Source organism: Cheilinus undulatus, linkage group 5 (genome assembly GCF_018320785.1).
Source record: "Cheilinus undulatus linkage group 5, ASM1832078v1, whole genome shotgun sequence".
Taxonomy (NCBI): domain Eukaryota; kingdom Metazoa; phylum Chordata; class Actinopteri; order Labriformes; family Labridae; genus Cheilinus; species Cheilinus undulatus.
Window position 1 is genome coordinate 7382997 of NC_054869.1, and position 26327 is coordinate 7409323.

Consider the following 26327-nt stretch of genomic DNA (forward strand, 5'->3'; position numbering starts at 1 on the left):
AACAACCTAGTATTGCTGTTAAACAGGAGCCCAAAAGAAGAGCATGAAGTCAGGTTGTATGGAGCTATGGAGCAAAGGCTATACTGGTGCTACAATGTGCATATCCTTATATTATTTTGAGGTTTATTAACAAGCTACATCAAGTCTTTGCTTTATAGCAGTGAGACGTAACCTCTAACAGAAAAGGCAGTTCTGCGAGACACCAAGTTATTAAATGTATCAGATAGATTTACCCAAAGATCACAGGCAGGTTTTTGTAATATTTGTATGAAATCAAAAGAAAGAACATTAAATAAAATATCCCCAAAAATAACTTGAGTTTAAGGTGTGTATCGACAGTATTGTTGAAGTAATGCCAGCCAATTCAACAGTTTTAAACCCTGCTGCTTTCCTTCATATTAAGCTTTTTTAACTGCTGTACAATGTAAACTTTTAACAGGTCAAATCAGCCCATCATATGAGATATTCAGAATGTAAATGACTCAGGAAAGCTGAGGCAAAGCAGCTGGGTTTGTGAGCTCAATCCTTTAAGGACTGTTAAACCTTTCAGAAACACCTGCTGGCAGTAGATGGACACAGTACAGCAGCAGCCTGGTCTTATAATCTCATCTACTTAAATGGAGAGAGAAAAAGCATTGTGGTTTTTAACTTGTGGTTTTAACTTAAAAGGAATCAATTGCTGCAGATTGTACAGGTGCACTTTATAGGCTTGGAAACTTAATTTTACACCTTTAGAAAGCAAAAGTGTCTGTTCTGTCCTCCTAACAGGGCTTCTGTCATAGAAAGATTAAGGAAACTTACTGCCTCATTAAAAATACATCGAATAAGCTACATCACCCTGTGCTGTGTGCTACTTCGTTGGTAGACTAAAAACCTGAGTCCAGAGCAGCAAAAGATGAACTTCCTGCAGATTTATAAGTAAGACACACTGTCTGCAAATTCTAAAGAGAGGGATTCACAGTGTCCTTGTGCCAAGTAAACCGGGAAGACAAACTCAAGGGATGAGTATGTGTATCACAAAGATCAGTAACCTTGCCTGCTGTTATGTTGTTTTTATGTCATAGAACAAGCTAAAGAGTACAAGACAAGGCCTAAGGATGCTGTAAACTGTAGAAAAAAATCAAATGTAACATGCAGTAAATTAAGGATGTAATAAAATCGAACTATAGCAATATGTTGTTATAACACGGCAACTAACAGAAGTCCTGTGTAAGCAATATTGAACAATTTCTTGTTGTTAAAGGGAAAAAAATGTTATACTCCTGCACATCGTCTAGACTGCAGTTACAGTGGCAACATTTCAGGTTACGCATTTTTGTGCATTTACTAAAATGTTGCCAATGTACTATGCTTAACAAATTTATTAGACCACCCTAACCCTAACCAAAGTAAAGTTTATGCCACAGCTGACCTAGATTAACAGCATTGGTAATTACCAAAATCATTTTTTATGTTTCTGCAATGGTTAATACACCAATATGTAGAAGCTCCTTAACCCAAATGATATTTTAAATTCTAAAATAGAATTATTTTTGTTATCCATGAATTTTCAAATTTACTGATTTACAAAAAAAACCTGGAAAAATAGTAAAGCACATTAATATTTCTTGATTAATATGTCAAATTATAGTTATTTATTTGCATTCCTGAACAGAAAAATTAGTTTTAGTGGTTGAATGTTATGCATGATTAATTTCTAACTTCTCAGAGAAGCCCAGTGAGCCGGCTCAAATTTGGGTGAATTCAGTTTGAAATCCCTCATTCCTGTTCAAAATGGTAAAATGTGGAGAGCTGACTGAAAATGAAGGAGTCTGCATTAAAGTACTTCATGATGCTGGATGGTCTTTGAGACAAATATGACAGGTGGTCTAATAAATTTGTGCAACTTAAGCCTAGATCAGTGCAATACAAAATTAAATAGTCTGAAACACTTTTACAAACTTGAAAGAAATTAACAAAGTCCAGCACAATTCTAAAGTCTTAAACACATTAACAAAAGCATTTTTTACATTTCAGAAAACAAATTTTAAGTAAAAAAAAAAGAATAAATTTACACTTTACAAGAAAAAAAAGCACTTTTACATGGTGGGTTCACACAAATTTCAAAGTTGCAGAACATTTTCACAACTTCTGAAAGAAATTTATGAACAATATCTTACAGAAAGGGAATTCACCAAATACTGGAAGTGACCCAGGTTTCAAGTTTTGTTGAAGTGTTTCAAACTATGTAATTTTGTGATGAGACTTTGTAAATTTGTTTCAAGTTTTGTAAAAGCGTTTCAGACTTTGTAATGTTGTATGAGACTTTGTAAATTTGATACAATATTTCTAAGTGTTTCAGACTTTTTAACATTGTACCAGACTTTGTTAATTTGTTTCAAGTTTAGTAAAAGTGTGTCAGGCTTTGTAATGTATTAGACTTTGTAAATTTGTTTTCATTTTTTGTAAGTGTTTCAGACTTTTTAACGTTGTACCAGACTTTGTTAATTTGTTTCAAGTTTTGTAAAAGTGTGTCAAGACTTTGTAATGTTGTATTAGACTTTGTAAATTTGTTTAAATTTTTGTAAGTGTTTCAGACTTTGTAACGTTGTACCAGACTTTCTTAATTTGTTTTAAGTTTTTTGTACAAGTGTTTCAGACTTTGGAATGTTGTATCAGATTTTTAAATTTGTATTGTACTTTTTGTAAAAAAAAATTGTAAATTAATTTCACAATTTGTAAGTGTTTTACTAATGTAAATTTTGATTTGTGAAATGTAAAAATGTTTTGGTTAATGTAAATTTGTTTCAAGCTTTGCAAGTGTTTCAGACTTTGTAATTCTGTATTGCACCTGCAGGCCACCGTAGTCTGGGATGCGCCTGTCCCAAAAATCTGCTATTTCATGATGTGTAGTAGTTTATAATGAATGACGGTCAAGATCATGTCTGAGACACCTCCAAACAGAAAGTCTAGCATGTCTGATTTTTGTCCTGCTTCCTTGATGTCCGTCACGTCGACTAAAAAGAGCACAGAATACTCTGTACACACAGCAGTCAAGAATGTAAACAAACCAAATGGCAAATTGAAGAGTGATTAATTGGTGCTGTGGGATGGAACTGTGAGACAGGGGAAAAGTTCATGAAGATCTGGCAACAACATCCCTGCATTTATCATGTATTGTAGAGACTACCATGAAAAACTTAAAAGTCACAACAGAATTTATGGCTTTGCATCGCCTACTCTGATGTAGTGACCATCATAACAGACAAAAAAAAAACTGAGTCACCCGACCCTGGCTTAAGACGGTGCTCTCTCTATTTTTGTTCATGCAGCTTCAGGTTAAATTTTTGACAGACAATCTGATGTCTCTCTAAAGTTTATGTACTGTTCAATACAATGGATTATGACGTTTTGGTGACTGTATCTTTCAAAACATGGTATTGAAAATATTTTGAAAATTCTGACTATCATGAACTTATTATGAGCTGGACTGAAATTACAGCTGGCCTTATCAATAAAACTCAGTCTGTTCTCGCAAAAAAAAAAAGTCCTACTTAAGACAAAATTGGTAAACCTAATGTTGACACCAAGCTTAAAACTCTGACATGAGCAATCCCAAAGACTGACAAATGATAGAAGATAGTTTATGAAGAATGAAACTATTGCTATATGATCGTCTAAGGCTAACAATACTGTAAAACAACTAGTTTATGCTCGCTTTTCCATACAGGAAGCACAATTGTCACTAGCAAAAGGTAGTTCAAACAAAATGAGCTGAAAACACCTGAAGTACATGAAGTTGAATTTCTGTCAGTCTAAAAGCTTTGCCACAACAGGTCTGAGACTCAAAGTGTCCCTTTCCAGCAGAGATACTTAAGGCAAAAGTGTTCAAGCAGTAACAGGATACTCCTGATGAACCAAAAGACAAAGAGGTTTCAGTCAGATTTAACAGAGAAATATTTGACCGAACATTCCTCAGAGTCCAAGAAACTAAGCTCCATGAGGTACTGATGAATGAATCCATGATTTCATATGGAGGCAGGTGTGGTCCAAAGACTGGAAAATGTGTCATGTTTGTAGGAATGTCCAAAAAGGAGGGAATACTTTCTGTCCCCCAAAATAACAAGCTTTTGGAGAGTCGTAATCCATGAAATTAATCCCCTGGGAAGTATTGCACGAATGTTTCCCCTCAGGCATTACAAACCACCATTATAGGCATAGTCTGCTTTATTGTGCATGATGAGTTTGTTGTCCACAAAGTAGAAACTGTCTGATCTGGTCTCGTAAGGATGCGCCACCATTTGGCATACTGGAAAAAGAGATGGTCAGAAAGATGAGCAGATGGTACAATAAGAAACAAATATTACAGTTTGGATTATCAAATGAAAAAAACTAACTGCAATATAATAAGTAGTTGTGCAAACTAGACTCACTGAGGTCATCGGGAAGCTGTGGAAACTCATAAATGTGTTCACATGTGTTGCGGCTGTTTGGAATGCAGAAGCCGAAGTCAAAATCAAAGTTCTTTAGAAGACGTCCCTGGAAATAATGCCTCTCGATCATGCGGAAGCTGTTAATGGGTCGGTCACCAACTGTGAACTCCACACTGAGGGTGAAAACAGAAACGTAAAATTTACAATTCAGTCCTGACAAAAGTCTTAGCAGAAACTTGTCTCTACACATACAGAAGACAACATTCTCATCATGCTGCTGTCAGTTTTGAATGGAAAGCTCTGGTTCATATACTTACGTAGCACCAACAGTACAAAGTTTGAGGAAGGCTGGTGTAAACTGATATCGCACAAAGCGCCCTGCACTGGCGTCTATGTCTCCAAGCTCATCATCACTCTCTACAGGACCTGATACAGAAAACATAGTGAGCTCAGTGGGATACAATATTCAGATGAGGCAACATTCAAGTATCAATAAAACTGAAACTACCTAATAAAACTAACTGCCCTGGGTGAAGCTTTTAAATTAAGGAGATGATGTTTTTTTAATTTTCTCCTCCTTGAGGATTCATTTATTATTGGCATAATAAAGGACAAGATAAAACAAGGAATGCCTAACAACAGTTTCTAATAGTTTGACTCTCTGTTCTTCAAATGCAGTCCTGAAAATTTCAAGAAAACTTGAGGACTTCAACCTGAAATCCTTCTGGTCTGTTCACCTACGTACGGCTTTGATTTCACTCCAGCCCTGACTCATTTAGCTAGACCGGGTATCGTGATCTACAAAGCTCAGTATCATTCTATAGTCACAGCAAACATATGCATGTTCTCCGTCTCTGTCCTCAGTTGCTTAATAAGGCTATGTGTAGATTGGGGGAAACAAACAACAAAGGCTAAGCAGTTTGGAGGTATTTCATGCTTGTTACACCAACAATGTCTACATGCAATTTATGCACCGCTCAAGGGCATTGGTTTAACAACAAGTTTAACGAAACAAAGAGGGTGGGCAAAATGAAATAAAAGGAAGCAGTTAACTTTGTCAGTTCCATTACAAATACAGGGGAAACTTCCAGTGATGGTTTCAAAGCGACAAAACATTTGGAATCATAATTCTGTTTGTCGGCACATAAATTCTCTCTGAATGCGCTCTGCCTGACCTCCATGTGACAGCATATAACAGCAGAGGTAACCAATGGAAAAGCTGTAAGCTTCTAGAGCAATGCAGCACAGTACAGTGCAACAGGATACAAGCTAAAACTTCCAGGAGTCACACATCAAAAACTTAATTTCAGCTGCCATAAAGCAATTCCCTAATCGGTTTACTGAAGTTTGCGGCACAGTGCTAGAAACATGATAAAGCATAGATTATGAAGGAGTTCACAGCTTTGGCTGCTTCGCAAACACAGTGAAACCAAATGAGGCTCCACTGTAACAGTTTGAAATGCAGCCGAGGCTGTGCAATGGGATGCTGTGCAACGCCTGATGTTTGTATACAGTTCGGTGTTAATTTTGACAGCTATCTTTAACTTTAGTCTCAGTCTCAGTCTTTAGATTAAATGCCTTTTTGTTTTAGTCACATTTTAGTCATTTCTACCCTAAATTAACCTGACATGCCAGATGGATGTGTTTCACATATCCATCTGGGAAAGCTTCAATAGGAAACGTTTGAGAAAAGGCAGAGGATTTGAAAAAAACCCGGAGTGTGATTGGATGAACATTCTGTCTATCACATCGCTATAAGCCAATAAGAGCAACAAAACACGTGATGTAGCAGTTATCGAGCTGCAGGTGCGCAGTTACTAAGGAGTAACGCGAAACATAGCGACTATAGACATGTAAGTACTCGACTTTTGTCGTTTTTGAAAAGAAAATAACTCACTGCTCTTCTTTGTTCTTCTTTTAACAAAGAGATGTTGTCAAGTTCTGATAAAACTGGCGCTTTAGCAGCATCCACGCTAATCTCTTCCTCCATAACTGCACCAGCTCTTGCTGCTGCTTGTTAACGTCACGACTCTGCTGCGCCTGAAGGTGCTGCCCCTCGTCGCTGATTGGTCCTGTCACTTTCTAATCGGGCCCAAACGTTTCAGATGGGTGCTCAACAAGATGGATTTGCCAGTGAAAAACAAGGAAACGGGCGTGTCCATCTGCTTTGCAAGGTTAACCCTAAATGGTTTAATGGTAATGTCAGACAAAAACTAAAATACATTTTACTAAAGTTTTAGCCATCTTGACGAAAATTAAACTTACTTTTGGTCAGTTTTAGGCATCAAAGATCTGTTTTTGGCTAGTCTAAGTCTACTCTTTCTCATGGAAAAAAGGCTGTTGACAAAAATTTTTAGTCATAGTTTTAGACGACAAAAATAACACTGTTGCAGTTAAGACATGGTGAGAGAGGAGATTAGGAACAGGGCGATGAGGGAAAACATCCCACTGCTGCACAGCATGACTCGCGAGTGGTCAGGATACTACAATCAGAATAAATTTAATCAAGCTGATTTTGGTGACGAAGCTCGCTTATGTCGAGTCAAGGTGTCCTAACAGCATTTGAGAGTCAGATGCCATGTCACATTGCACAGCATTACATGCTTTTATGCAGGATGCAGACAAATATTGCACTCTGATAAAAATTAGACCTTTGTAAGTGGAATAGTTTTGTCTCCGTGTTGGCACACATCAAAGCATAACATTCCAAACACAGATATAAATATTTTTAATGAACAACTATCTCCACTTTGTATAACAAGCTAACGAGCTCTGTAGAGCGAGGGGGACATCAAGGATATTTTCCTGTCTGATACTCCTAATGCCTTATCATTTACCTCTTTCCTTGTTTTTCGCCCATCTCAACATCAGAGACCATTTTCTAGCTGTCACAATGCAATCTAGCGTCAGCAACAAAACTTGATTGCTTCCTACCATAGTCCTAACAGTATGCAAGCAGTACAGCACTCAGCAACGTGATGTCACTCTATTCCTATTTCCCCCTCTTTTGCTTGACCTGGTGTCCCAGCAGAGGGTGAGTGATGCTATTACAAGTGTTACACTGATTGTAGAAAAGAATGATCATTTTTATTCAAATAAATGTATGTACTTTTATTTTTTATTTTATTTTATTTTTTTCTACAAAGGTGGTAAAGCCTGATGCTTCCTCACAGATAATCATTCCCAGTCTTGTCAACACAGAGAGGAATATATGGTTAGAAATTCAACACTAGCACTGGATCAGGTTGGGTCGGATCGTATTGGATTGGATCTCCAGTAGTATCAGCACCTCTGCCCAGAAAGTAGTACAGGACTTATGGGGCAAAACTTAGTAAAATTGGGGTTTAAGAAAATGGCAGTTTGCATTCACACATGCAAATCAGGAGTTTTGTGTATGTGTAAAAACACATTTTTTCAAGCTGCACATTAGACCAGTATTTCTGTATCTAATAGGAAACTGAGAAACTGAGATAGAGCAATAATAATGTGATGAAAGCTACACAAAGCCTTCTCCTGGTAGACTTCTGCTATCCTTCCCTTGATGACACTGTGATAACCTGACTGTATGACTCTGTTATTTCAATTTTTAACTTTGAGGTAATGTCTTATATTTTTATTTGTTTTATAATCTTATCTTTAAATACACAGTAATTCACATTTCGGTGTTTTACTTTTGCTCACTGTGATGTTTTCAATGCTCTTACTTGTTCTGCTTTAAACTCACTAAGTACTTTGCATTACTTAAAACAGTGCTAAATTAATACACTTATATTACTGCTGTGTACAAAACCTCAAAGTTAAAATTTAAGGTCATCACTACTGCTATATAAATGCTTTTGATAACTGGCCAGCTTAGCAACAGACTGCTTACCAGTGATACTATAGATAGGAAAACACTGAGTAAGCAGGAAGGGTTCACTGATGTTTACTCTCTTTACAGGATGTGGGCTTGAAAAGAAAAAATCCTTGTTGAATGAAATAATGTAGACAAAAAATGTTGCGACTACTTGCAGTATTTTACAGAGTAACCTCTTAAGATTTTTGCATTTAATCTGAGTCCATCCTACATTTAAGGAGCTTGTTGTGGCAATAAAAGGTAAAATGTCCCTTACCGCTTTGAGGAGGTTTGGCGATCTCAAACAGAACCGTTCCCGTCTCCAGATCTCTGATTTTGAACCTTGTAAAGTCAATGTTGTAGATATTGTCTTCGGGTTTGCAAAGATAGTCTGTAATGTGAAACAACAGAAGGAGTTTGTGTTATGACAAACAGAAACATTCAGTAGTCAGTATATTATTTTACAATAAGAGAGATTCGATAGCATTTGATGAGTAACTAGGGTTTCAGTATCCTCTTTCTGGCTCTTGCACCTTGCAGTAGTGGTGAGTAATGCCAGAGCACAGGCTCCAAGCTTTTCAACCAAGTGTAGTGAAAGAGAAGGGAAGTTAGGTCATTGTTGTCTGGTCCGGGAAAAAGGACAAGGACAATGGGAGGCTTAAGAATCAGCTGCTACTGTGGTGGACTGGGTGTCTGATGACAGACCCAGAGGTCTGACTCAGAGGGCTCAAGGGGGGCAGATACTTGTGGGGTGGAAGGACATGACAAGGGGATAGCTGCAAATAAAAAGTTTTCCGACCACAGATCCAGTGCTTCCATGTGAAAGTCCAGTAATTCACAATTTGAAAAGTGTCCAGGTCAGCTCACATTCTGTTACCGAAGTGTTTACAGCTTTTGTTTTATGCATTTTTGAAATGGCAGTTTTTGACAGAGATTTTAATCTTGCAGAGCGGCTGCCCTTGCATCTTTCTTTGGATTATATATCCTTTAAAAGTTGTCTGTGGTGAAATAATTCTTAAAACACCTGACTATTCCAAAACAAATGGACAGGGGGGTCATTACCAATGAAAACAGAGACGAGAGCAGTTTCCTATTACAAATCAGTGTTCCTTAGGAATTTTAGAACTTGGAATGCAATCTGAGATTGTGCTTAGTTAGCTGAGTTTGTTGTTCCTATAATAACAAAATCTAGGTGTTTGATGTCTCTCGTTACTAAAACCCTTGATATGTTTACTAAAAATGGTGAGTGATGTGGCTTGAAAAACTAACAGAGTGGTTGACAGGTAATGACTAAATGTCCTTATTTAAAACTAAAATTAATAAAAAGAGCAAGTAGAAGAAAAGAGTTCACTTTCTGAACATGCAGATAAGGTTTAACTAAAAAAAAAAAAAAAAAGTGAGTCCGATTCAGCACTAAAGGGATGGAATGATAATGTGAACTGTGAAATTGCTAAGATTACAAAAAGGATCCCGTCTAGACCCTGCAGTCCCTCTCCTTTCTCTATAATCATACTTTTAACACGTCTTTTACCCACTGGTTTGTGGTGCAATAATCAGGTATTCTCAGTCTGTATTTCAGTAGCGGCAGCAGTAGTTTGAGTTGAATTAGCTTACATTAACCCGTAGGACATGTATGCTCTCATCAGTTTAGAAGAACACTGGCATCAGTGAGGTATTTTGCTTTGAGATAGGGTAGTGATCAAACAATAAACATGCATTACTCCAACTGAGCTTGAATTGTAGTCTTTTGACCTTTATAAATATTACAATGCTGTCTAATTCTGTAGCTCTTATGAAACTCCCTTGAGGCAAACAAAAACCAAATAAATAAACACAGAAACATTAAAGCTCCTGCAAGGAACTTTTGGGTTATGTTGATTTTGGCACCCCCTGTGGACACACTGATACCCCATCTCTTGCCTGTATTTTTCCTGCCCAGTGTTGGTCATATTTTTGACAAAAAAAACTATGTTGCAGTTTACAATCAGACACACGGTTCATTATTTCATCTGACACCTACCATGTAACAGCAGCAGTTACAGCCATTACAGCTTGCTTTATCAAAATGAATAATCTTGTCGTTGACAGTCCTATTTGGACTTGTGGGTCATAATGAAGCATTTGTATTCATTTCAGTCTGTTTCAAGACAATTAATAAATCCTCACAGGAGCTTTAATTCAGCATCTACCAAAACAAAGGGTCTTTTGAAATATCCTAAGTGGCCAGTGTTATGGTTAAAAGTGTTACCATGTTAACTGGTGACTTCAACCAAATGTATCCATAGTTGCAGAAGAAGTTGATGACAAGAATTGTTACATCAAAAGTCTCTTTGTTTATTTTTTTTCTCAATAAAGACAGATTTTTTTTCACATAATGATTAAACAGCATAAACAAAGAGGCTTTTGTGAGGAAAATTTCCATCTTCAACATCTTCTGTAACAACATCGCAAAGAGAACAGACGTATTTAACATGCTCATCACTCAAACCGTTTACACATGGAGCTGCTGGATACGCCCCTGGGTACAGCTTGCCTTGTTCGTCAAAAACCAACGTCATAAGTTGCTTTAAACTCAAAATGAGATTACACATTAAATAAAAGCACTTAAACCAATTTAACATTGTTAAGTCTGGTTAGTTAGTGGACTTGCTAAACAGCGTGTCTGTGTATTCGCCACCTAACTTAGCCACACTTAGCATGATTGAAATGGCTTTTCGGTGTGATTAAAACAAAAACTTTCATTATGGCCGAGTTTAATGGCCGTAACTTACCCTCCGTGACAGCCCGGAGACCCAGGACATGGTCCGGGGTGATATCTCCTCCCAGAGCCCGGAGTTCATCCTCTGTAACCACAGGCCACTTATCCGTCTGACTGCGCCTCGACTTCAGTTTCTTCAGCATTCCTCCAACGGTCTTTCTTTCCCTGTGGTTCGTCTCTGAGCCGGTCCCTGCGTCCGTTTGACTCTGGTGTATAGTCGGTGCCGGTTTGTTCCGTGAACCGTTCATGCCGGACACAACAGCAACGGTAAAAAGAGTTCAGCCTCTTATATGAGACTTCACTAACTGCGGGTGTGTTTTCAAGATGGCGTGAACGTGTATGTGAGACGGAAAAGTCGGATTGTGATTGGCTGAAGACGATGAAGATTGCCATAGTTACCGAAGGGGTATGAATGGTTTAAAACCCAGGACTTCCCGTTTGTTCTTGGGGTTTTTTGGTGGTATTTTCACCAAAATGAAACCTATCCTGAGTAAATTATAGTTTTGTACGGTGGCCCCGAAGGCCAATAGGATTAACTATTTCAAAAGCGCGAAATATATTTCACAAAACACAAATAAATTTTACAGAACAAAAATAAATTTCACAGAACACAAACAAATTTCACAGAGCAAAAAATTCACAAAAACACATTTATGTTTTGTGAAAGTTATTTGTGTTCTGTGAAATGTATTTTTGTATTGCATATTCGGTAACTTCAGCTATTTTGGGGGGATATGGTGGTGGTGAAAACCAGTCTACATGTGCTGTAAGAACAAATTCGTGCTGTCCGATATCAATGTTAAGCGCATCCAGCCTAGTTATTACTGTCCAGCAGGTGGCACTAGAGCGCATCTTTACCTAGATCCATATTTGTTGACGGAAGTTCCCACAGAAGAAGATGGTGCGCGTGAAGTCGAGGTAAAAATGTGCTTATGTCCCACTCTTTCACTCTTGCTGACCTCTCAGTGCGTCTCTTACCTGATGTTATTTTTTGCACCTGTAGGTATTTGCTGTGCGAAGTTAACGTGACAGACAGGAGACAGCTGTTTTTGCTGGATGACCAAGCGGTTAGATCGGCAGTAAGGTCAGCAGTGGAGCGCTTACATGGGGACTACGGGACGGCTCTCTGTAGCATCAGGTTTAATGGTTAGTAGGTGACAAGTAAGAATTCACCATCAAATCAGTCGCTGGTTCCTTATCTCAAATTTATATTCAAATTAAAGAGATGTAAAGGCCTTTCTACAGTGGCCCTGAGAATCTTTTTTATAACACAAAAACAATTCACTTCACGCCAAAAACATTCCCTCAGTACCAAAATATTAAACTACACTTTCAAATTATTTCAAAACTTGAAAAATATTTAACTAAAGTAAAAGATATTCGCAAAAACATATAATCAAATACGAAAAACATCTAGACATTTTGCTCTCACAAAAGTATTTAATGAAAGAGGAACATTTTTTATAAAATAAAGGCATTTCTTGAGACACGCAGCTTTAAAGGAGGAATTGGAAAACATTTTGTGAAACGCTCAAACGTTTTGTGAAATAATAACTTTTAAGATTTGTTTTGAAAAGGAGTGTTGTCCAGTTTTAAATAGGGATGAGCACCGTAATCTAGTACTGATATGGTACTGGTACCAACACATTTGATACCTACTGGACCAAAGTACAACACAGACATCGATGCTTTATTTCGGTACCCTGCCACCCCAATGTGCCCCCTGCCATTTCAAATTAAAGGCAAGAAATGCATTGAGGTATTTATGTGATTTATGTGCACTGACATTATTTCAGCAGAGCATTGATGCCTTGTAATTGTTTTGCTATCTGGAGATATGTCTCTCATTTTAACCGATACTGATATTGAATTATTATGTAGTTTAGACCTAAAACTGCATACTGCAAAACTTTTTTTTTTTTTTTTTTGCCTTCATTGGATGGAACAGCCACAGAGACAAAACATACAGGGAAATAGTGGGGATAGACATGCACCAAACATGCACTGAGACTAGGAATTGATCCCACAATCAGTGAGTTGAGGATTATAGTCTCAGTATATGGGTGCCTGCTTTATCAATTGAGCTAAACTGGCACCTATAAAACACACTTTAAGTTAAAGAATAAACAAAGGAATTATCCTTAAAACACACTTGAAAATTTATGGAATGAGGATGGAATAAAGACTTCAGATTCCTAAAACTCCAGAAACTTATTCATATAGTAGTGGCCAAAATTATTATAACACTTGGCATATTTAAGCGGTTTCAGTTGTATTTGTTGAATTGGCCATTAAAATACCCATAAAAGAAATGAAATCTCTACAAAGTCAGCATTACGCTCTATAAACCATAGAATAGAGCCATCATAAGGAGATTTAGGTCATTTTTCTTACAAAAAAAAAACAAGCGAGGCCTATTTCACTGTCATTGTCACACAATCATGTTCCTTCACAGAAGAAGCCAAATTACTTGTGTAATCATTGTCCGGTGTGCTTGTGGTTAAATTGATGGTGATGTAAAAGTCTTAGGAAACAGCTGTTTGATTCTTTTCAATGAACATGGCCTATCCTGCTCATTAAGTGATTGATAACATCAGGGTTTTGTCACTGAGGCCACACCACTAATTGGTATAATTTCAAAGCCTCTAGAAGTAGTCTTAAAGCACATGTTGCTCTTTGAACATGGCTAAGGTGAAGAAGGAGCTAATGAGTGAGCAATGGGTTTGAATGATAATAATTATAATAATAACTTCATTTGTATAGCACCTTTTAAAAACAGAATAAAGGCCCTTTTTGGTGCTGACTGGAGTTACCGCCGCACAGCCAAGGACTTCAGATGCAGTCCAAGCACTGTAAAGTACACTTTAGACCGCCATGATGCCACCAATTCACACCAGAACCGAAAGGGGAGAGGGAGACAAAAAGAAACTTTCAGACAGACAAGTGAAGCATCTCAAAATTCTCAGTCTTAAGGACTGAAGGAAGACCTCATGAGAACTGCGTGATCAACACCACAATGACTAACAGTGCAACAATGTCTTCAAGAACCGTGTACCAGAAACTAGCAGAAGAAGGACTTTTTGGCAGAATAGCAGCAAAGAAACCATTACTGAAAGAGAAAAATAGAGTGAAATGCCTGAAATTTGCAAAAGAGCACACGAAATGGACAAAGGAGGATTGGTGTTAAGTGTTGTGGACTGATGAGTCCAAGTTTGAACAGTTTGGCAACAAGCGAAGAGTGTATGTTTGACAGAGGAAGGGGGAGAGCTATAGAAATGAGTGTCTCTTGCCAACAGTTAAACACAGAGGGGGTAGTATTATGGTGTGGGGTGCCATTTCAGCCTCAAGAACAGGTGACTTAGTGAAAACTGATGGCATCATGGATAAAAAAGTATACCACAACATTGTGGTGAGGCACAGAGTACCATCTGGGATTTGTCTTATTGGGCCTGGATTTATTTTCCAAGAGGACAATGACACTAATCATTCTTATAACTATTGCCAGAACTACCTGCAAAAGAAGGTTTTTGCTGGAACATTTCTTTAGCTGGCCCCGTCAAGGTCCGGACCTCAACCCCATAAAGCAAATTTGGGGCGAGTTGGAAAATAAACTGGACCGATCTATTGTGCATTCAAAGGAAAGCCTTTGGCTTGAGTTGCAAAAGACATGGGGTAACATTAGTGTTGAAGTTCTCAGGAAATACAGTGACAGAGAAACGTGCTGCTGTAATTGCTGCAAAAGGTGGACATACCAAATATTAAAAGTGGATAAAAACAATGGGACTCACTTCATCTGATATTTGTTGTGCTCAGAGCAACCATCTGCATGTTTCATGAACATTATGAAATGAAATTATGTTTTGGAGGCAAAAAAAAAAAACAAAACTTAAATATTTTCAGATCTGTCAGGTTTTCTTATAATTTTGGCCACCACTGTACATTTGGCCAATACTTACATCCAAGATTAACAACAACAATTGTAATAGCAACACAAATACATTTTCTGGACACAAAAGAACTCACTCCAATCTTGTGGATGTTAGTTTGATTTTTTATGAGAAAAATATTGTCAAACTTTGATATGATACTAAACAGAAAATCAAACTAAACAGTCTGATACCCATTTTGACATAAAAGAGACCAAAATATGAGTTCTAGGCACCCAACACTGAGTATCATCCTTTATTAAGCACTGCAAGCAAACTACTACACACCATCAAAACAGCACAAAAACATTGGAAACATTTTAGTACTAAAATACTGCCAGTGTTTTTTTGGTTTTGACATTGATTCGAGGCAGCCTTTGGGTTTCTACAAAAGCCATTCATTTAAGCACCTGCTTGATCCTAAATTTAAGAAAAAACATATTCAGTGGTGCTTAACAGGAGGAATACTGAATATACGGTTGTCCAATCCCTCATAATTGACTCTTACTAACTTTATAAATACTTTTGTGGAAAGAAAAAAAAACATTCAACCATGTTTGGTTGGAGATAGGTTCTAGTTTTCTGGTGTACTAATTCTCCATGTCCTCTCTTTTTTCAGTGATATATTTAAATGCTCATACAGGAATTGTGTTCCTGCGTTTCCCTAAAAGATGCTACAAACTCCTCTGGTCTGCATTGCCATTCATCACCTGTATTGAAACACAGGGGCAGAAGATCCCATGTTTTTTCAATTGTTTGCATGTAGGAGGTGAGAAAATATTGATCTCCATTTCACAATGAATTACAGAGACCTTATTATCATCTTAAGTATTTATTAACAATAATAATGTGTGTTATTTTTTTCCCAGGGACAATCAGAACATGTCAGAAGTTTCTGATCCGATACCACACCCAACAGCTCCATCACATGCTTCCTCGATGTAAAGATGAAAGTAAGGAATTAATAAAATGCTGTCAAATATTTTTCATACTGAACACTGCAGACGGAGCCAGTTGTTTACCTTTTTATTAAACTATGCATTCATATGATAACAAAATCCTAGCTAACAATTTCATTGCTTACCAGGGTTTTGATTTAAACTATTATTACAATGCTATTACTTGAGACTGCAATATTAGTTTCAAAACTTAGGAAGATTATAACAACGATAATACAATATTACAGGTTCCTTCTCTATATCCTCTTTTGCAGAAGAGAAACAAGAGGTACGAGAAGCACTTATGAACTGCTCGCTAACGAGACAAAAGGAAGAATCTGAAGAGGAGTATGACAGTGAGGAAGACGAAGAGGAATCAAAGAGCAAAGAAGACAAAAAAAAGACTTAAGAACAAACAGTACATGGATGGCAGCTGTTGAGCTCTCTGAATATCTTTATGTTCACATTTTGTAAAGGGATTGCCAGAAAAGGGGATATGTGAAGTATTTATGTAAATCTTTGGACCACAGATGCGTGGTGCATTTGAAAGATTCGATACAGGATGTTTGTCACACTTTGTATCATATAATTTGATCTGGTAGTTAGTGTAGCCTCAGAGCTAAGTTTGAACCTACTATCTTCAGAGCTGATACTTAACACTGAGAGTGAATTACTATCTCTTAATGTTTTTTTCTTACCAGATACTGCACAGATGAGGACTTGCTTAGGTCTGCTGAAAGAGAGTTCTTTTTTTTCTAATCAGTCCTTTATGTATTACTACCATGAATGTGCTCATCTGTGTTTTGTTTACAAATTTAATGACTTTTTGGAGGAAATGTATTGGATTAAGCTTTCTAAAATAATATCTGCAAACACCTGATGGGTCTTTTATAATAACAAGAAAAGTGAAGGTTAACAGTTGGTAAAGTGACTTAAAAATACCCTTATTAACGGTTTCACAAGATATAATCTTGACAAAAAAAAAAAAAAACATTTTAAGTAGCATATGATAGCAGACATTAAGCTGTTTTGTACACAATCTAATTAAAGCTCCTGTAAGGAATTTTGGATTTTGTTGATTTTGGAAATGCCTGTGGTTAAAGCAGCACGGCATCTGCTGATTTAAAGACCCCAATTCCAAAAAGGCTGGGTTATTGTGTAAAATAAACATAACAATTTTGAAATCCTTTCCCACCTTTATTCAATTGAATACAGCTCAAAGACACGATATTTAAAGTTGAGTTGACACACTTCAGGATTTTTGATATTGTACACCTATTCTGAAATTGATGCTGCAATACATTTCAAAAAAGCTGGGACAGGATCATATTTACCATTGTTTTGCATCATCTTTTCTTTTAACAATCCTCTCTAAATGTGTTTGGACTAAATACACTAACTGTAAAAGTATTATTTTTGCTCAATGTATGTTGAGTTGCTCAACAGTGTGGGGTTTCCATTGTTGCCTTTTGTGCTTCATAGTTTGCCATGCATTTTCTTTTGGAAAGGCAGTCCAGACTGCATGCAGGCCAGTCTAGTACCAGCACCCTTTTACTATGTAGTCATGCAGTTGTGACTCTAAATTTGTCTTGGCATTGTCTTGCTGAAATAAGTAGAGATGTCCCTGAATAGGACTTCTGGACAGAAGCATATGCTGTTCCAAAACCTTTGTGTACCTCTCAGTATTAATGATGTCTTCACAGATGCCCAAGTTATCCTTTCCATGGATGCTTATAATCTTCTGCACCATCACAGATACTGGCTTTTTACTTTTTTCTTGCTTTTAACATAAAAATCTGGATATTTTATTAATTAAGCCCAGAGGTCTTAACAGGCAATATTTCCAAAAACATGGACTCCACACACCACAGCACCCTTTGTCATATTAGGTCAGTCCATCTCATATGAGGTTAGGCCCAGAGAAGTTGGTGGCGCTCCAGAGGTTGTTGATAGACTATATTGCCAAAAGTATTCACTCACCCATCCAAATAATTGAAATCAGGTGTTCCAATCACTTCCATGGCCACAGGTGTATAAAATCAAATTACACAATCATTATCTTTGATTACATAAATCCACCACCACCACCCTCATCAGAGGACAAATAACTTTATTTTAAGTGAAAAAAAATCTAATAATATATGTTTTTATTTTTTAATTTTTAAAACTTAATGTATTGCATTTTCTAATTATTAAACTAGACAATCATTATCTTTTATAATCTATACCCGCCACCACCACCCCTCATCGGAGGACAAATAACTTTATTCCAGTTACAAAATACAGTAACATAGGACTTTTAATGTTTAAAACTACTTTTATTCTATTCTTCAATTGTTAAACTAGACAATCATTATCTTTTATAATCTAAACCCACCACCACTACCCCTCATCAGAGGACAATTAGCTTTGTTCTAGTGAAAAAACACAATAATAGAAGATTTTTTTAAATAATTTGAAAGTACTTTTATTCTATTTTCTAATTATTAAACTAGACAATCATTATCTTTTATAATCTATACCCGCCACCACCCCCCCTCATTGGAGGACAATTAACTTTTTTCTAGTGAAAAAAGACAATAATGGAAGATTTTCAAATTTAAAAATATTTTTATTCCAGTAACTTAAACCCACCACCACCACTCCTCATCTGAGGACAATTCACTTTGTTCTAATGAAAAAAGACAATAATAGAAGATTTTCAATTTTTAAAATGACTTTTATTCCATTTTCTGAAACCTAGACAATCATTATCTTTTATAATCTAAACCCGCCACCACCCCCCCTCATCGGAGGACAAATAAATGTATTCCAGTGAAAAAATACAGTAACATAGGACTTTTAATGTTTAAAACTACTTTTATTCTATTCTTCAATTGTTAAACTAGACAATCATTATCTTTTATAATATATACCCGCCACCACTACCCCTCATCGGAGGACAAATAACTTTGTTTCAGTTAAAAAACACAATAATAGAAGATTTTTAAAATAATTTAAAGCTACTTTTATTCTATTTTCTAATTATTAAACTAGTCAATCATTAAATTTTATAATCTAAACCCGCCACCACCACCCCTCATCGGAGGACAAATAACTTTGTTCTAGTGAAAAAATACAATAATAGAAGATTTTTTAAAATAATTTGAAAGTCCTTTTATTCTATTTTCTAATTATTAAACTAGACAATCATTATCTTTTATAATCTATACCCGCCACCACCCCCCCTCATTGGAGGACAATTAGCTTTGTTCTAGTGAAAAAATACAATAATAGAAGATTTTCAATTTTTAAAACGACTTTTAATCCATTTTCTAAAACCTAAACTAGACAATCATTAATTTATATAATCTAAACCCGCCACCACCCCCCCTCATCGGAGGACAAATAACTTTGTTCTAGTGAAAAAAGACAATAATATAGAGTTTTTAATTTATTCTATTTTGTAAATTGCTAAATTAGACAATCATTATCTTTGATAACATAAATCCACCACCACCACCCTCATCAGAGGACAAATAACTTTAATTTAAGTGAAAAAACACAATAATATATGTTTTTATTTTTTAATTTTTAAAACTTAATGTATTGCATTTTCTAATTATTAAACTAGACAATCATTATCTTTTATAATCTATACCCGCCACCACCCCCCCTCATCGGAGGACAAATAACTTTGTTCTAGTGAAAAGAGACAATAATAGAAGATTTTCCATTTTTAAAATGACTTTTATTCCATTTTCTAAAACCTAAACTAGACAATCATTATGTTTTATAATCTAAACCCGCCACCACCCCCCCTCATCGGAGGACAAATAACTTTGTTCCAGTGAAAAAATACAATAATAGAAGATTTTCAATTTTTAAAACTACTTTTATTCCATTTTCTAAAACCTAAACTAGACAATCATTATCTTTTATAATCTAAACCCGCCACCACCCCCCCTCATCGGAGGACAATTAACTATGTTCTAGTGACAAAATACAATAACATAGGATTTTTAATGTTTAAAGCTACTTTTATTCTAATTTGTAAAGTGTTACACTAGGACAAATAATGTTATTTTAAGTGAAAAAATCTAATAATTTATGTTTTTTATTTTTAAAACTAAGTGTATTCTTTTTTCTAATTATTAAACTAGATAATCATTGTCTTTTATAATCTAAACCCACCACTACCACCCTCACTGGTACAAATAACTTTAGAGAAAAAAACGCATGAATATAGGTACTTTCATTTTTTAAAAACTTCTATTACTCTAAAAATATTTACTTTCTTTTAATTTTTAAACTCTTTTTTTTTTCATTTTTTTAAACTAGACAATTTTTTAAATCAGTAAGATAATGATCCTCCTTCTTCTCACTTTCCCTTTGCCCTTCCTCCCCCTGCTCCCAACTCTCTATGTTTTCCTGTAAAATTTTTGCAATATACTCCTCCGTCTCTACCTTCTCCCGCTCCTGTCTGTCCTTTTCCCGTGTCTCTCCCACCTCCTTCTCTTTGCTTCTGCTCCTGTCTCTCTTCCTACACCCAACTCACCATGTCTTCCTGCCATGTCACTTTTTTTTCCTGCCATTTTTCCCTCTTCTTTCCAACCATCAGTATCGACTTAGGGGTCTCCAACTCTGTCTGCTTCTTGCCCTCCCCCTCTATCCACCTCAGCCACATTTCCTGTCTCACCTTCAACATCTCTGACAACTCATCCCACTCCTTCATCCAGTCACTTATTTCCTGTCCCTCGCTCTCTTCCTGCTCCTGTCTCTCCTCCTGCATCTGCCCTATACTATCCTGTTCCCCCCTTCTCCTGTACATCCCCTCCTTTCTCTCCTCTCTTTCCCTCTCCTTTCGGCCCCATTCTTCTTGCATCTGTGCATCCCCCTCCTCTTTCTTCAGAACAACGTCTACTCCCTCTTCATTTTTCTTCCAAAGTCCCTTCTCCTTTTTCTTCCTGATCTTTTCTTCTAACGCTTCCCGTTCCCTCAGAAGCTTTTCCCTTTTACCCTCGGTCTTGGACACAGCTTTGATTATGTTTTTTCTGCGGTGTTCCATGTAGCAGAGCCGCAGTCTGGAAATGATGCCCTGTCTCCCTCTCTCCTTTCTTTCCCTCTGCTCCTGTTTCTCCTCCTGCTCCCAACTCTCTATGTCTTCCCGCAACCCTCCATCTATATCCTGTTCTTTTACCATCTCCTCCTTGCTCTTTCTCTTCTCCCACTCCTGGCTCTCCCTCTCTGCCTGCTCCTTTCTGTCCCATTTTTCCTGCATCTGTTGATCCCTTTCTATCTGCTCCTGTGTCTGCTCCTCTATCCATGTCTGCAGCCACCTTTCCTGTGTCTCCTTTATCCATTCAATTATATCCTGTCCCCCTCTCTCTTCCTGCATCTGTCCCATTCTATCCTGTTCCCTCCTTCCCTGCTCCTTTCTGTTCCATTTTTCCTGCATCTGTCGATCCCTCTCTATCTGCTCCTGTGTCTGCCTCTCTATCAACCTCTGCAGCCACCTTTCCTGTGTCTCCTTTATCCACTCAATTATATCCTGTCCCTCTCTCTCTTCCTGCTCCCGTCTCTCCTCCTGCTTCTGTCGCACACTATCCTGTTCCCTTCTTCTCCTGTCCATCCGCTCCTGTTCCCTCTTTCTCCTGTACATCCTCTCCTTTCTCTCCTCTCTTTCCCTCTCCTTTTGGTCCCATTCTTCCCAAAACCTCTCAAAATCCCTCTCTATGTGCAACTGTATTTCTCCCTCTCTCCACCTCAGCGGCCCCATTTTCTTTCTCACCTTCGACAACCTTGAAAGCTCATTCATCTTCGTCAACCACTCAATTTTTTCCTGTCTCTCTTGCTCTTCCTCCTCCTGTCTCTCCTTTGTCTCCCTCCTATGCCTCTCCTCTGACTCCTGTCTTATGCTCTTCTCCTTCTTCTTCCTGATCTTTTCCTCTAAAGCTCCCTGTTCCCTCAGAAGCTTTTCCCTCTTATATTCGGTCTTGGATACAGCTTTAATTATGTTTTTTCTGAGGTGTTCCATGTAGCAGAGCCGCAGTCTGGAAATTATGCCCTGTCTCCCTCTCTCTGCTCTTTCCCCCTGCTCCTGTCTCGCCACCTGCTCCCAACTCTCTATATCTTCCTCTGACTCCTGTCTTACAATCTCCCTCCTGCTCCTTTGTCTCTCTCTGTGCATCCTCTGTCTGTCCAGCATGTCCACTCCCTCTCTTCCCTCACTCTCCTGTCCTCCTCGCTCCTCCTTCCTACTCTTCTCCATACTTACCTGTCTCTCCATCTCCTCCTCCTTCATTCTCTCAATCTCCTCCCTCCTACTCTTTCGCCTCTCTCTGTCTGTCATCTTCTGTTAGTTCTCCGTCCTGTTGTGCCGACTATTCAGTAGTTGATTTCACTCGCCTTATTGTTCTGAAAGATAATTTCCTAATGATGTGTCAGTAAAATTGCAAAACAATTTAAACAAAAACATATTTTCATAACATATCAAAAAAATTAACAACAATATTACTTATCCTATCAAACAGAAAATGTAAAGACCCATACGATCATAACATACACCTTCACTACACTGAAACATTAAAACAAAATCAAAGTACAATAAAGAGAAAAAGAGAGCAGCATGTTAATGTCATGCTATAGAACAGGGGTGTCGAACTTCATCATAGCAGGGATCGGATTTTGAATTTAGGTCCGACCTGAGAGCCTAACAGGGTTGAATTTTACCATAAACTGTCAACCTCATTTACACAAGTATGTAATTATGGGGGAAATAATGATAAATGCTTTTGAGATTTAAGAAGTCACAATAAATCATAAGGCTAAACATCTGCGATAAAAGTCTAACTTGTTTGTTCAAAAGGTCAAAACAAAAAATAATGAGCCAAAACAATGTTTTTTAATAGGTCAAAGAAGTCTGTTTCAAGTAAGTCTGAAAGGTCAAAATATGAGTTAAGTCAAAATCATGACAGTCAAAATATGAGATTAAAATCAAAATGACAAGCTAAAAAGGTCAAAATATGCGATAAATTATGAAATCATGAGTTTAAAAAGTAAAAGTATGTGAAGACATTTGAAATCACGAGTTAAAAAGGTCAAAATATAAGATAAAATTCAAAATCCTGAGTTTAAAAGGTCAAAATTTGAGATTAAAGTCAAAATAATGAGTTTAAAAGGTCAAAATATAAGATTTTAGTTAAAATAAGGAGTCCAAAAGGTCAATTTATAAGAGTAAAGTCAAAATAATGACTTCAAAATGTCGAAATATGACATAAAACTCAAAATCCTGAGTTTAAAAGGTCAAAATATGAGATTTGATTCAAAAATCATGAGTTCAAAAGGTCAAAATATGAGATAAATTCAAAATCATGAGATTTAAAGGTCAAAATATTAGATTAAAGTTAAAATAAGGAGTTTAAAAGGTCAAAATATAAATAAAGTAAAAATCATAGGGTTTAAAAGTCAGAAGATGAGATCATATTCAAAATCGTGAGGTTTAAATGTCAAAATACAATAAAAATGTCCAAATTGTAAGTTTAAAAGGAAAAAGTATAACAAAAAATATTGAAATCATTAGTTGAAAAGATCAAAATATGAGATAAAATTCAAAATCCTGTGTTTAAAAGGTCAAAATATGAGATTACAGTCAAAACCCCAAGTACGATAATAAAGTCAAAATCACAAATTAAGCTAGGGATTAATTAATTTTGAACAAAAAAAACAACAACATGTAATTGGGATCCATTTTGCTCTTATTCTCAATTTGAAGAAGGTAATAATTTCTGTAATTATGTTTATAGAAACAACCATGGAATCTATAACACCAAAGTAGGAAAAATCCTCTCCATGGTCAATTACCACAGATTCCAACACTTCCTTACTGGTAATAACATCCACAACAAACCAGCGTCCTACAAAACATACATTTTACTCTCAAAACCCTGACTGATAGCCTAATGTAAAAAATTAAATCAAGTTCTCATTGTTAAAAAAAAAGGCTTTAAAATCAACTGTCTGCTGTTACTGTTAGAACACTGTTTGACCCATTTAGGGGTAATGGCTATGTACATTTCACTCTATATTATTTTAAAATGACTTGTTTTCTACAGCAGAGTGAAACTCATCACTGATTACTTTATTGCTGCTTAGTACTGTGGCGAAATTTCTTAGGTATTAAAAAACAGGAGTGAATGAATCACAAATGTTGCTGAAAACTTTACTAGCTTGAGAAGAGAAAGCCATTTTGTGAAAATAAATGTTGAAGTCCCACTTTTAAAGGTGAAGTGCGTAATATTTAGCCTATTAGCATTTAGCAAAACAAGTTTGGTTAAAATGAAACATAACATTTATAAGTAGATTGATCTAAATTAGTGTTGACATCTGATATCACATTTTTTAAATTTATGTTTTAAATTAACTCAGAATAAGCCTTTTATTCATACATAGGGAGGGATCCCCTCCAAGGAAGCTGCCATCTTGGATTTTTGCATTTTGCCTGTTTCTATGGCACCATAGAAGGAACCAAATAACAGTTAAGCATGTATTGATTTTTAAACTTCACTGGTTCCCACAGTTATCACCAGAGAAATGAGCATCACACTCCAGAATTGCCTGTTAGATGTTGATAGTCCCAATTTTACACACTGCACCTTTAAAATGACTGAGATTTTTGTTTACATTCAAACTCCAGGTCACAGCCACTTTTGGAAAGTACCTAATGATGTCATTCATTTTGGAACGTTTTTATTTAAACAGATCTCATTTTCTTGGACAAATCAATGCATTAACATGAGGAAAATGTCCCAATTAGATTTTATTTTAATAATGTAACACATAACCTTGTTTTTTTTCTCTTCACTAGACGGATTTCTTTAGATTTTACAGCATTAAAAAAAATCTCATACTTTTAAATTTGATTTAAAATCTTTTAAGGTTTCAAAACCAAACCTAATGTTTCTCAACCACAAACCGTTTGACCTTTTTCAATAAACCTAACAAGATTTCTGACAACAAAGACACTCAATCTTTTTTTCACACCAAAATGACATATTTATTCACAAAAACTAAGCAAAAATACAAGATAACTGAGCTTAGCTAGCTTAAACTAACTTTTAGCCTAGCTTGCTAGCTCAGAATTAACACCTACCTTTCTCCAAGTCTTGGTGAAAAAGGACGAACGTTGGTTTCTGCTTGTATTTATACCCTCGGGATGGATGGTTCTAGAATTAATCTCCACCAATCACAAGTCAGAAACCTTACGTTTTACGTCCATTTAACCAGTGTTGCTTGCATAAATAACGGCGAAATAGTTGTGATTTCTGATTTCTTTATCCGATAAAGGAAATTAACTTAAAGAAAAGAATGAAATATCAAATTATGACTTGCTGATAACTATTCAGTTGAAAAGTTACAAATATAAGACAATAAATACGTTATTAATAAACGCTGTTTCAGAATCAAGTATTATAATTATCAGAAGGATAATTTTCCTGCTTACTAATATCATTGTTTCAAACCTGTTTTGTTATTTAAACGTAAATTTTGATATTTTTCCACCCTGTAGTCCCAAGTTAGATGACTAAGAAAAATCTGGCCAATTTCCGCTGTGTAAGTGTTCAGTCAAAAACAGCCCTAATGACTTCGTTTAAAAAATAATAATAATTTTAAGACACTTTAGACCATACTCTTTGTTATAAGAGTTACATTTATCTGAAATTAATTCATGATTAGCAAACACAACAAATTCAAAGGTATATTTCTTATGTAGTTTTAGGATTTGATTGATCTACTTTGCCTACATTTTTAATTTATGAATGTAGGAACAGTGCACACTGGTTCTAATTTTTTGGGTGCAGATGGTATTCAATTCATCTCACTTCTTTGTATGTGTAGCTGACGCTGTCAGAGTTAAAGCTGCCATGACGACATAAAAGGTTAAAATACCTAACTTTAATTTTTATGATTGCCAGGTTGTTTTGTTTTTATTTGCAATCACAAATGTCTGGTTTGGTCATTTTTGTCACATTATTAGTCAATATTATTATTTTTCAATGTATTATTTTGTCTGTAAAGTTCGTTCTGTCAATAAAGTTTATTGAAAGTGACGTGATCGTGTGAAGCATCGAGGGCCCAGAAAGAAGAAGAGAAGAGAAAATCGCGGGTCCAGCACAAGAACTTCATCCCACTGTCCCTTTTTCCTTCCCTTCTGTTGGTCATCAGGCGAACACGGTAAAAAAAAAATTGTGTTGCCATTATACTGTTTATCCTTTCAAGAAGAAAATGAGAAAATGTAAATTATGTTTAGTTTGTTATTTGGAGTTTAATTTGGTACGATATTGTGGCACTGTAAGTGCATTGTAATTCCTTATTTTACTTTGAAAATACGGTGCTTTATTTTCAAGTCGTTCAGGAAGTATTATTGAGCTGCTCTCACGTAACTCTGCTCTCACAAAGCCACTTGTGTCTGCCTGTGCT

The 26327-nt window shown here is 36.3% G+C and overlaps 2 protein-coding genes across 2 annotated transcripts; one reads left to right on the plus strand and one right to left on the minus strand.

Moving 5' to 3' along the window:
• Positions 1 to 3607: 3607 nt before the first annotated feature.
• On the minus strand, positions 3608 to 11311 carry unc119.1 (unc-119 homolog 1). The gene is made up of 5 exons (XM_041788634.1): positions 11019 to 11311; positions 8525 to 8638; positions 4730 to 4838; positions 4413 to 4585; positions 3608 to 4288 (listed from the first exon to the last, which is right to left on the minus strand). Exons 1-5 carry the CDS (start codon positions 11251 to 11253, stop codon positions 4176 to 4178), a joined length of 744 nt encoding a protein of 247 aa, XP_041644568.1. The 5' UTR covers positions 11254 to 11311; the 3' UTR covers positions 3608 to 4175.
• Positions 11312 to 11873: 562 nt separating this feature from the next.
• On the plus strand, positions 11874 to 16932 carry pop5 (POP5 homolog, ribonuclease P/MRP subunit). The gene is made up of 5 exons (XM_041787941.1): positions 11874 to 11923; positions 12009 to 12151; positions 15551 to 15700; positions 15801 to 15884; positions 16145 to 16932. The coding sequence occupies exons 1-5, from the start codon at positions 11904 to 11906 to the stop codon at positions 16276 to 16278; spliced, it is 531 nt and encodes a 176-aa protein (XP_041643875.1). The 5' UTR covers positions 11874 to 11903; the 3' UTR covers positions 16279 to 16932.
• Positions 16933 to 26327: the final 9395 nt, after the last annotated feature.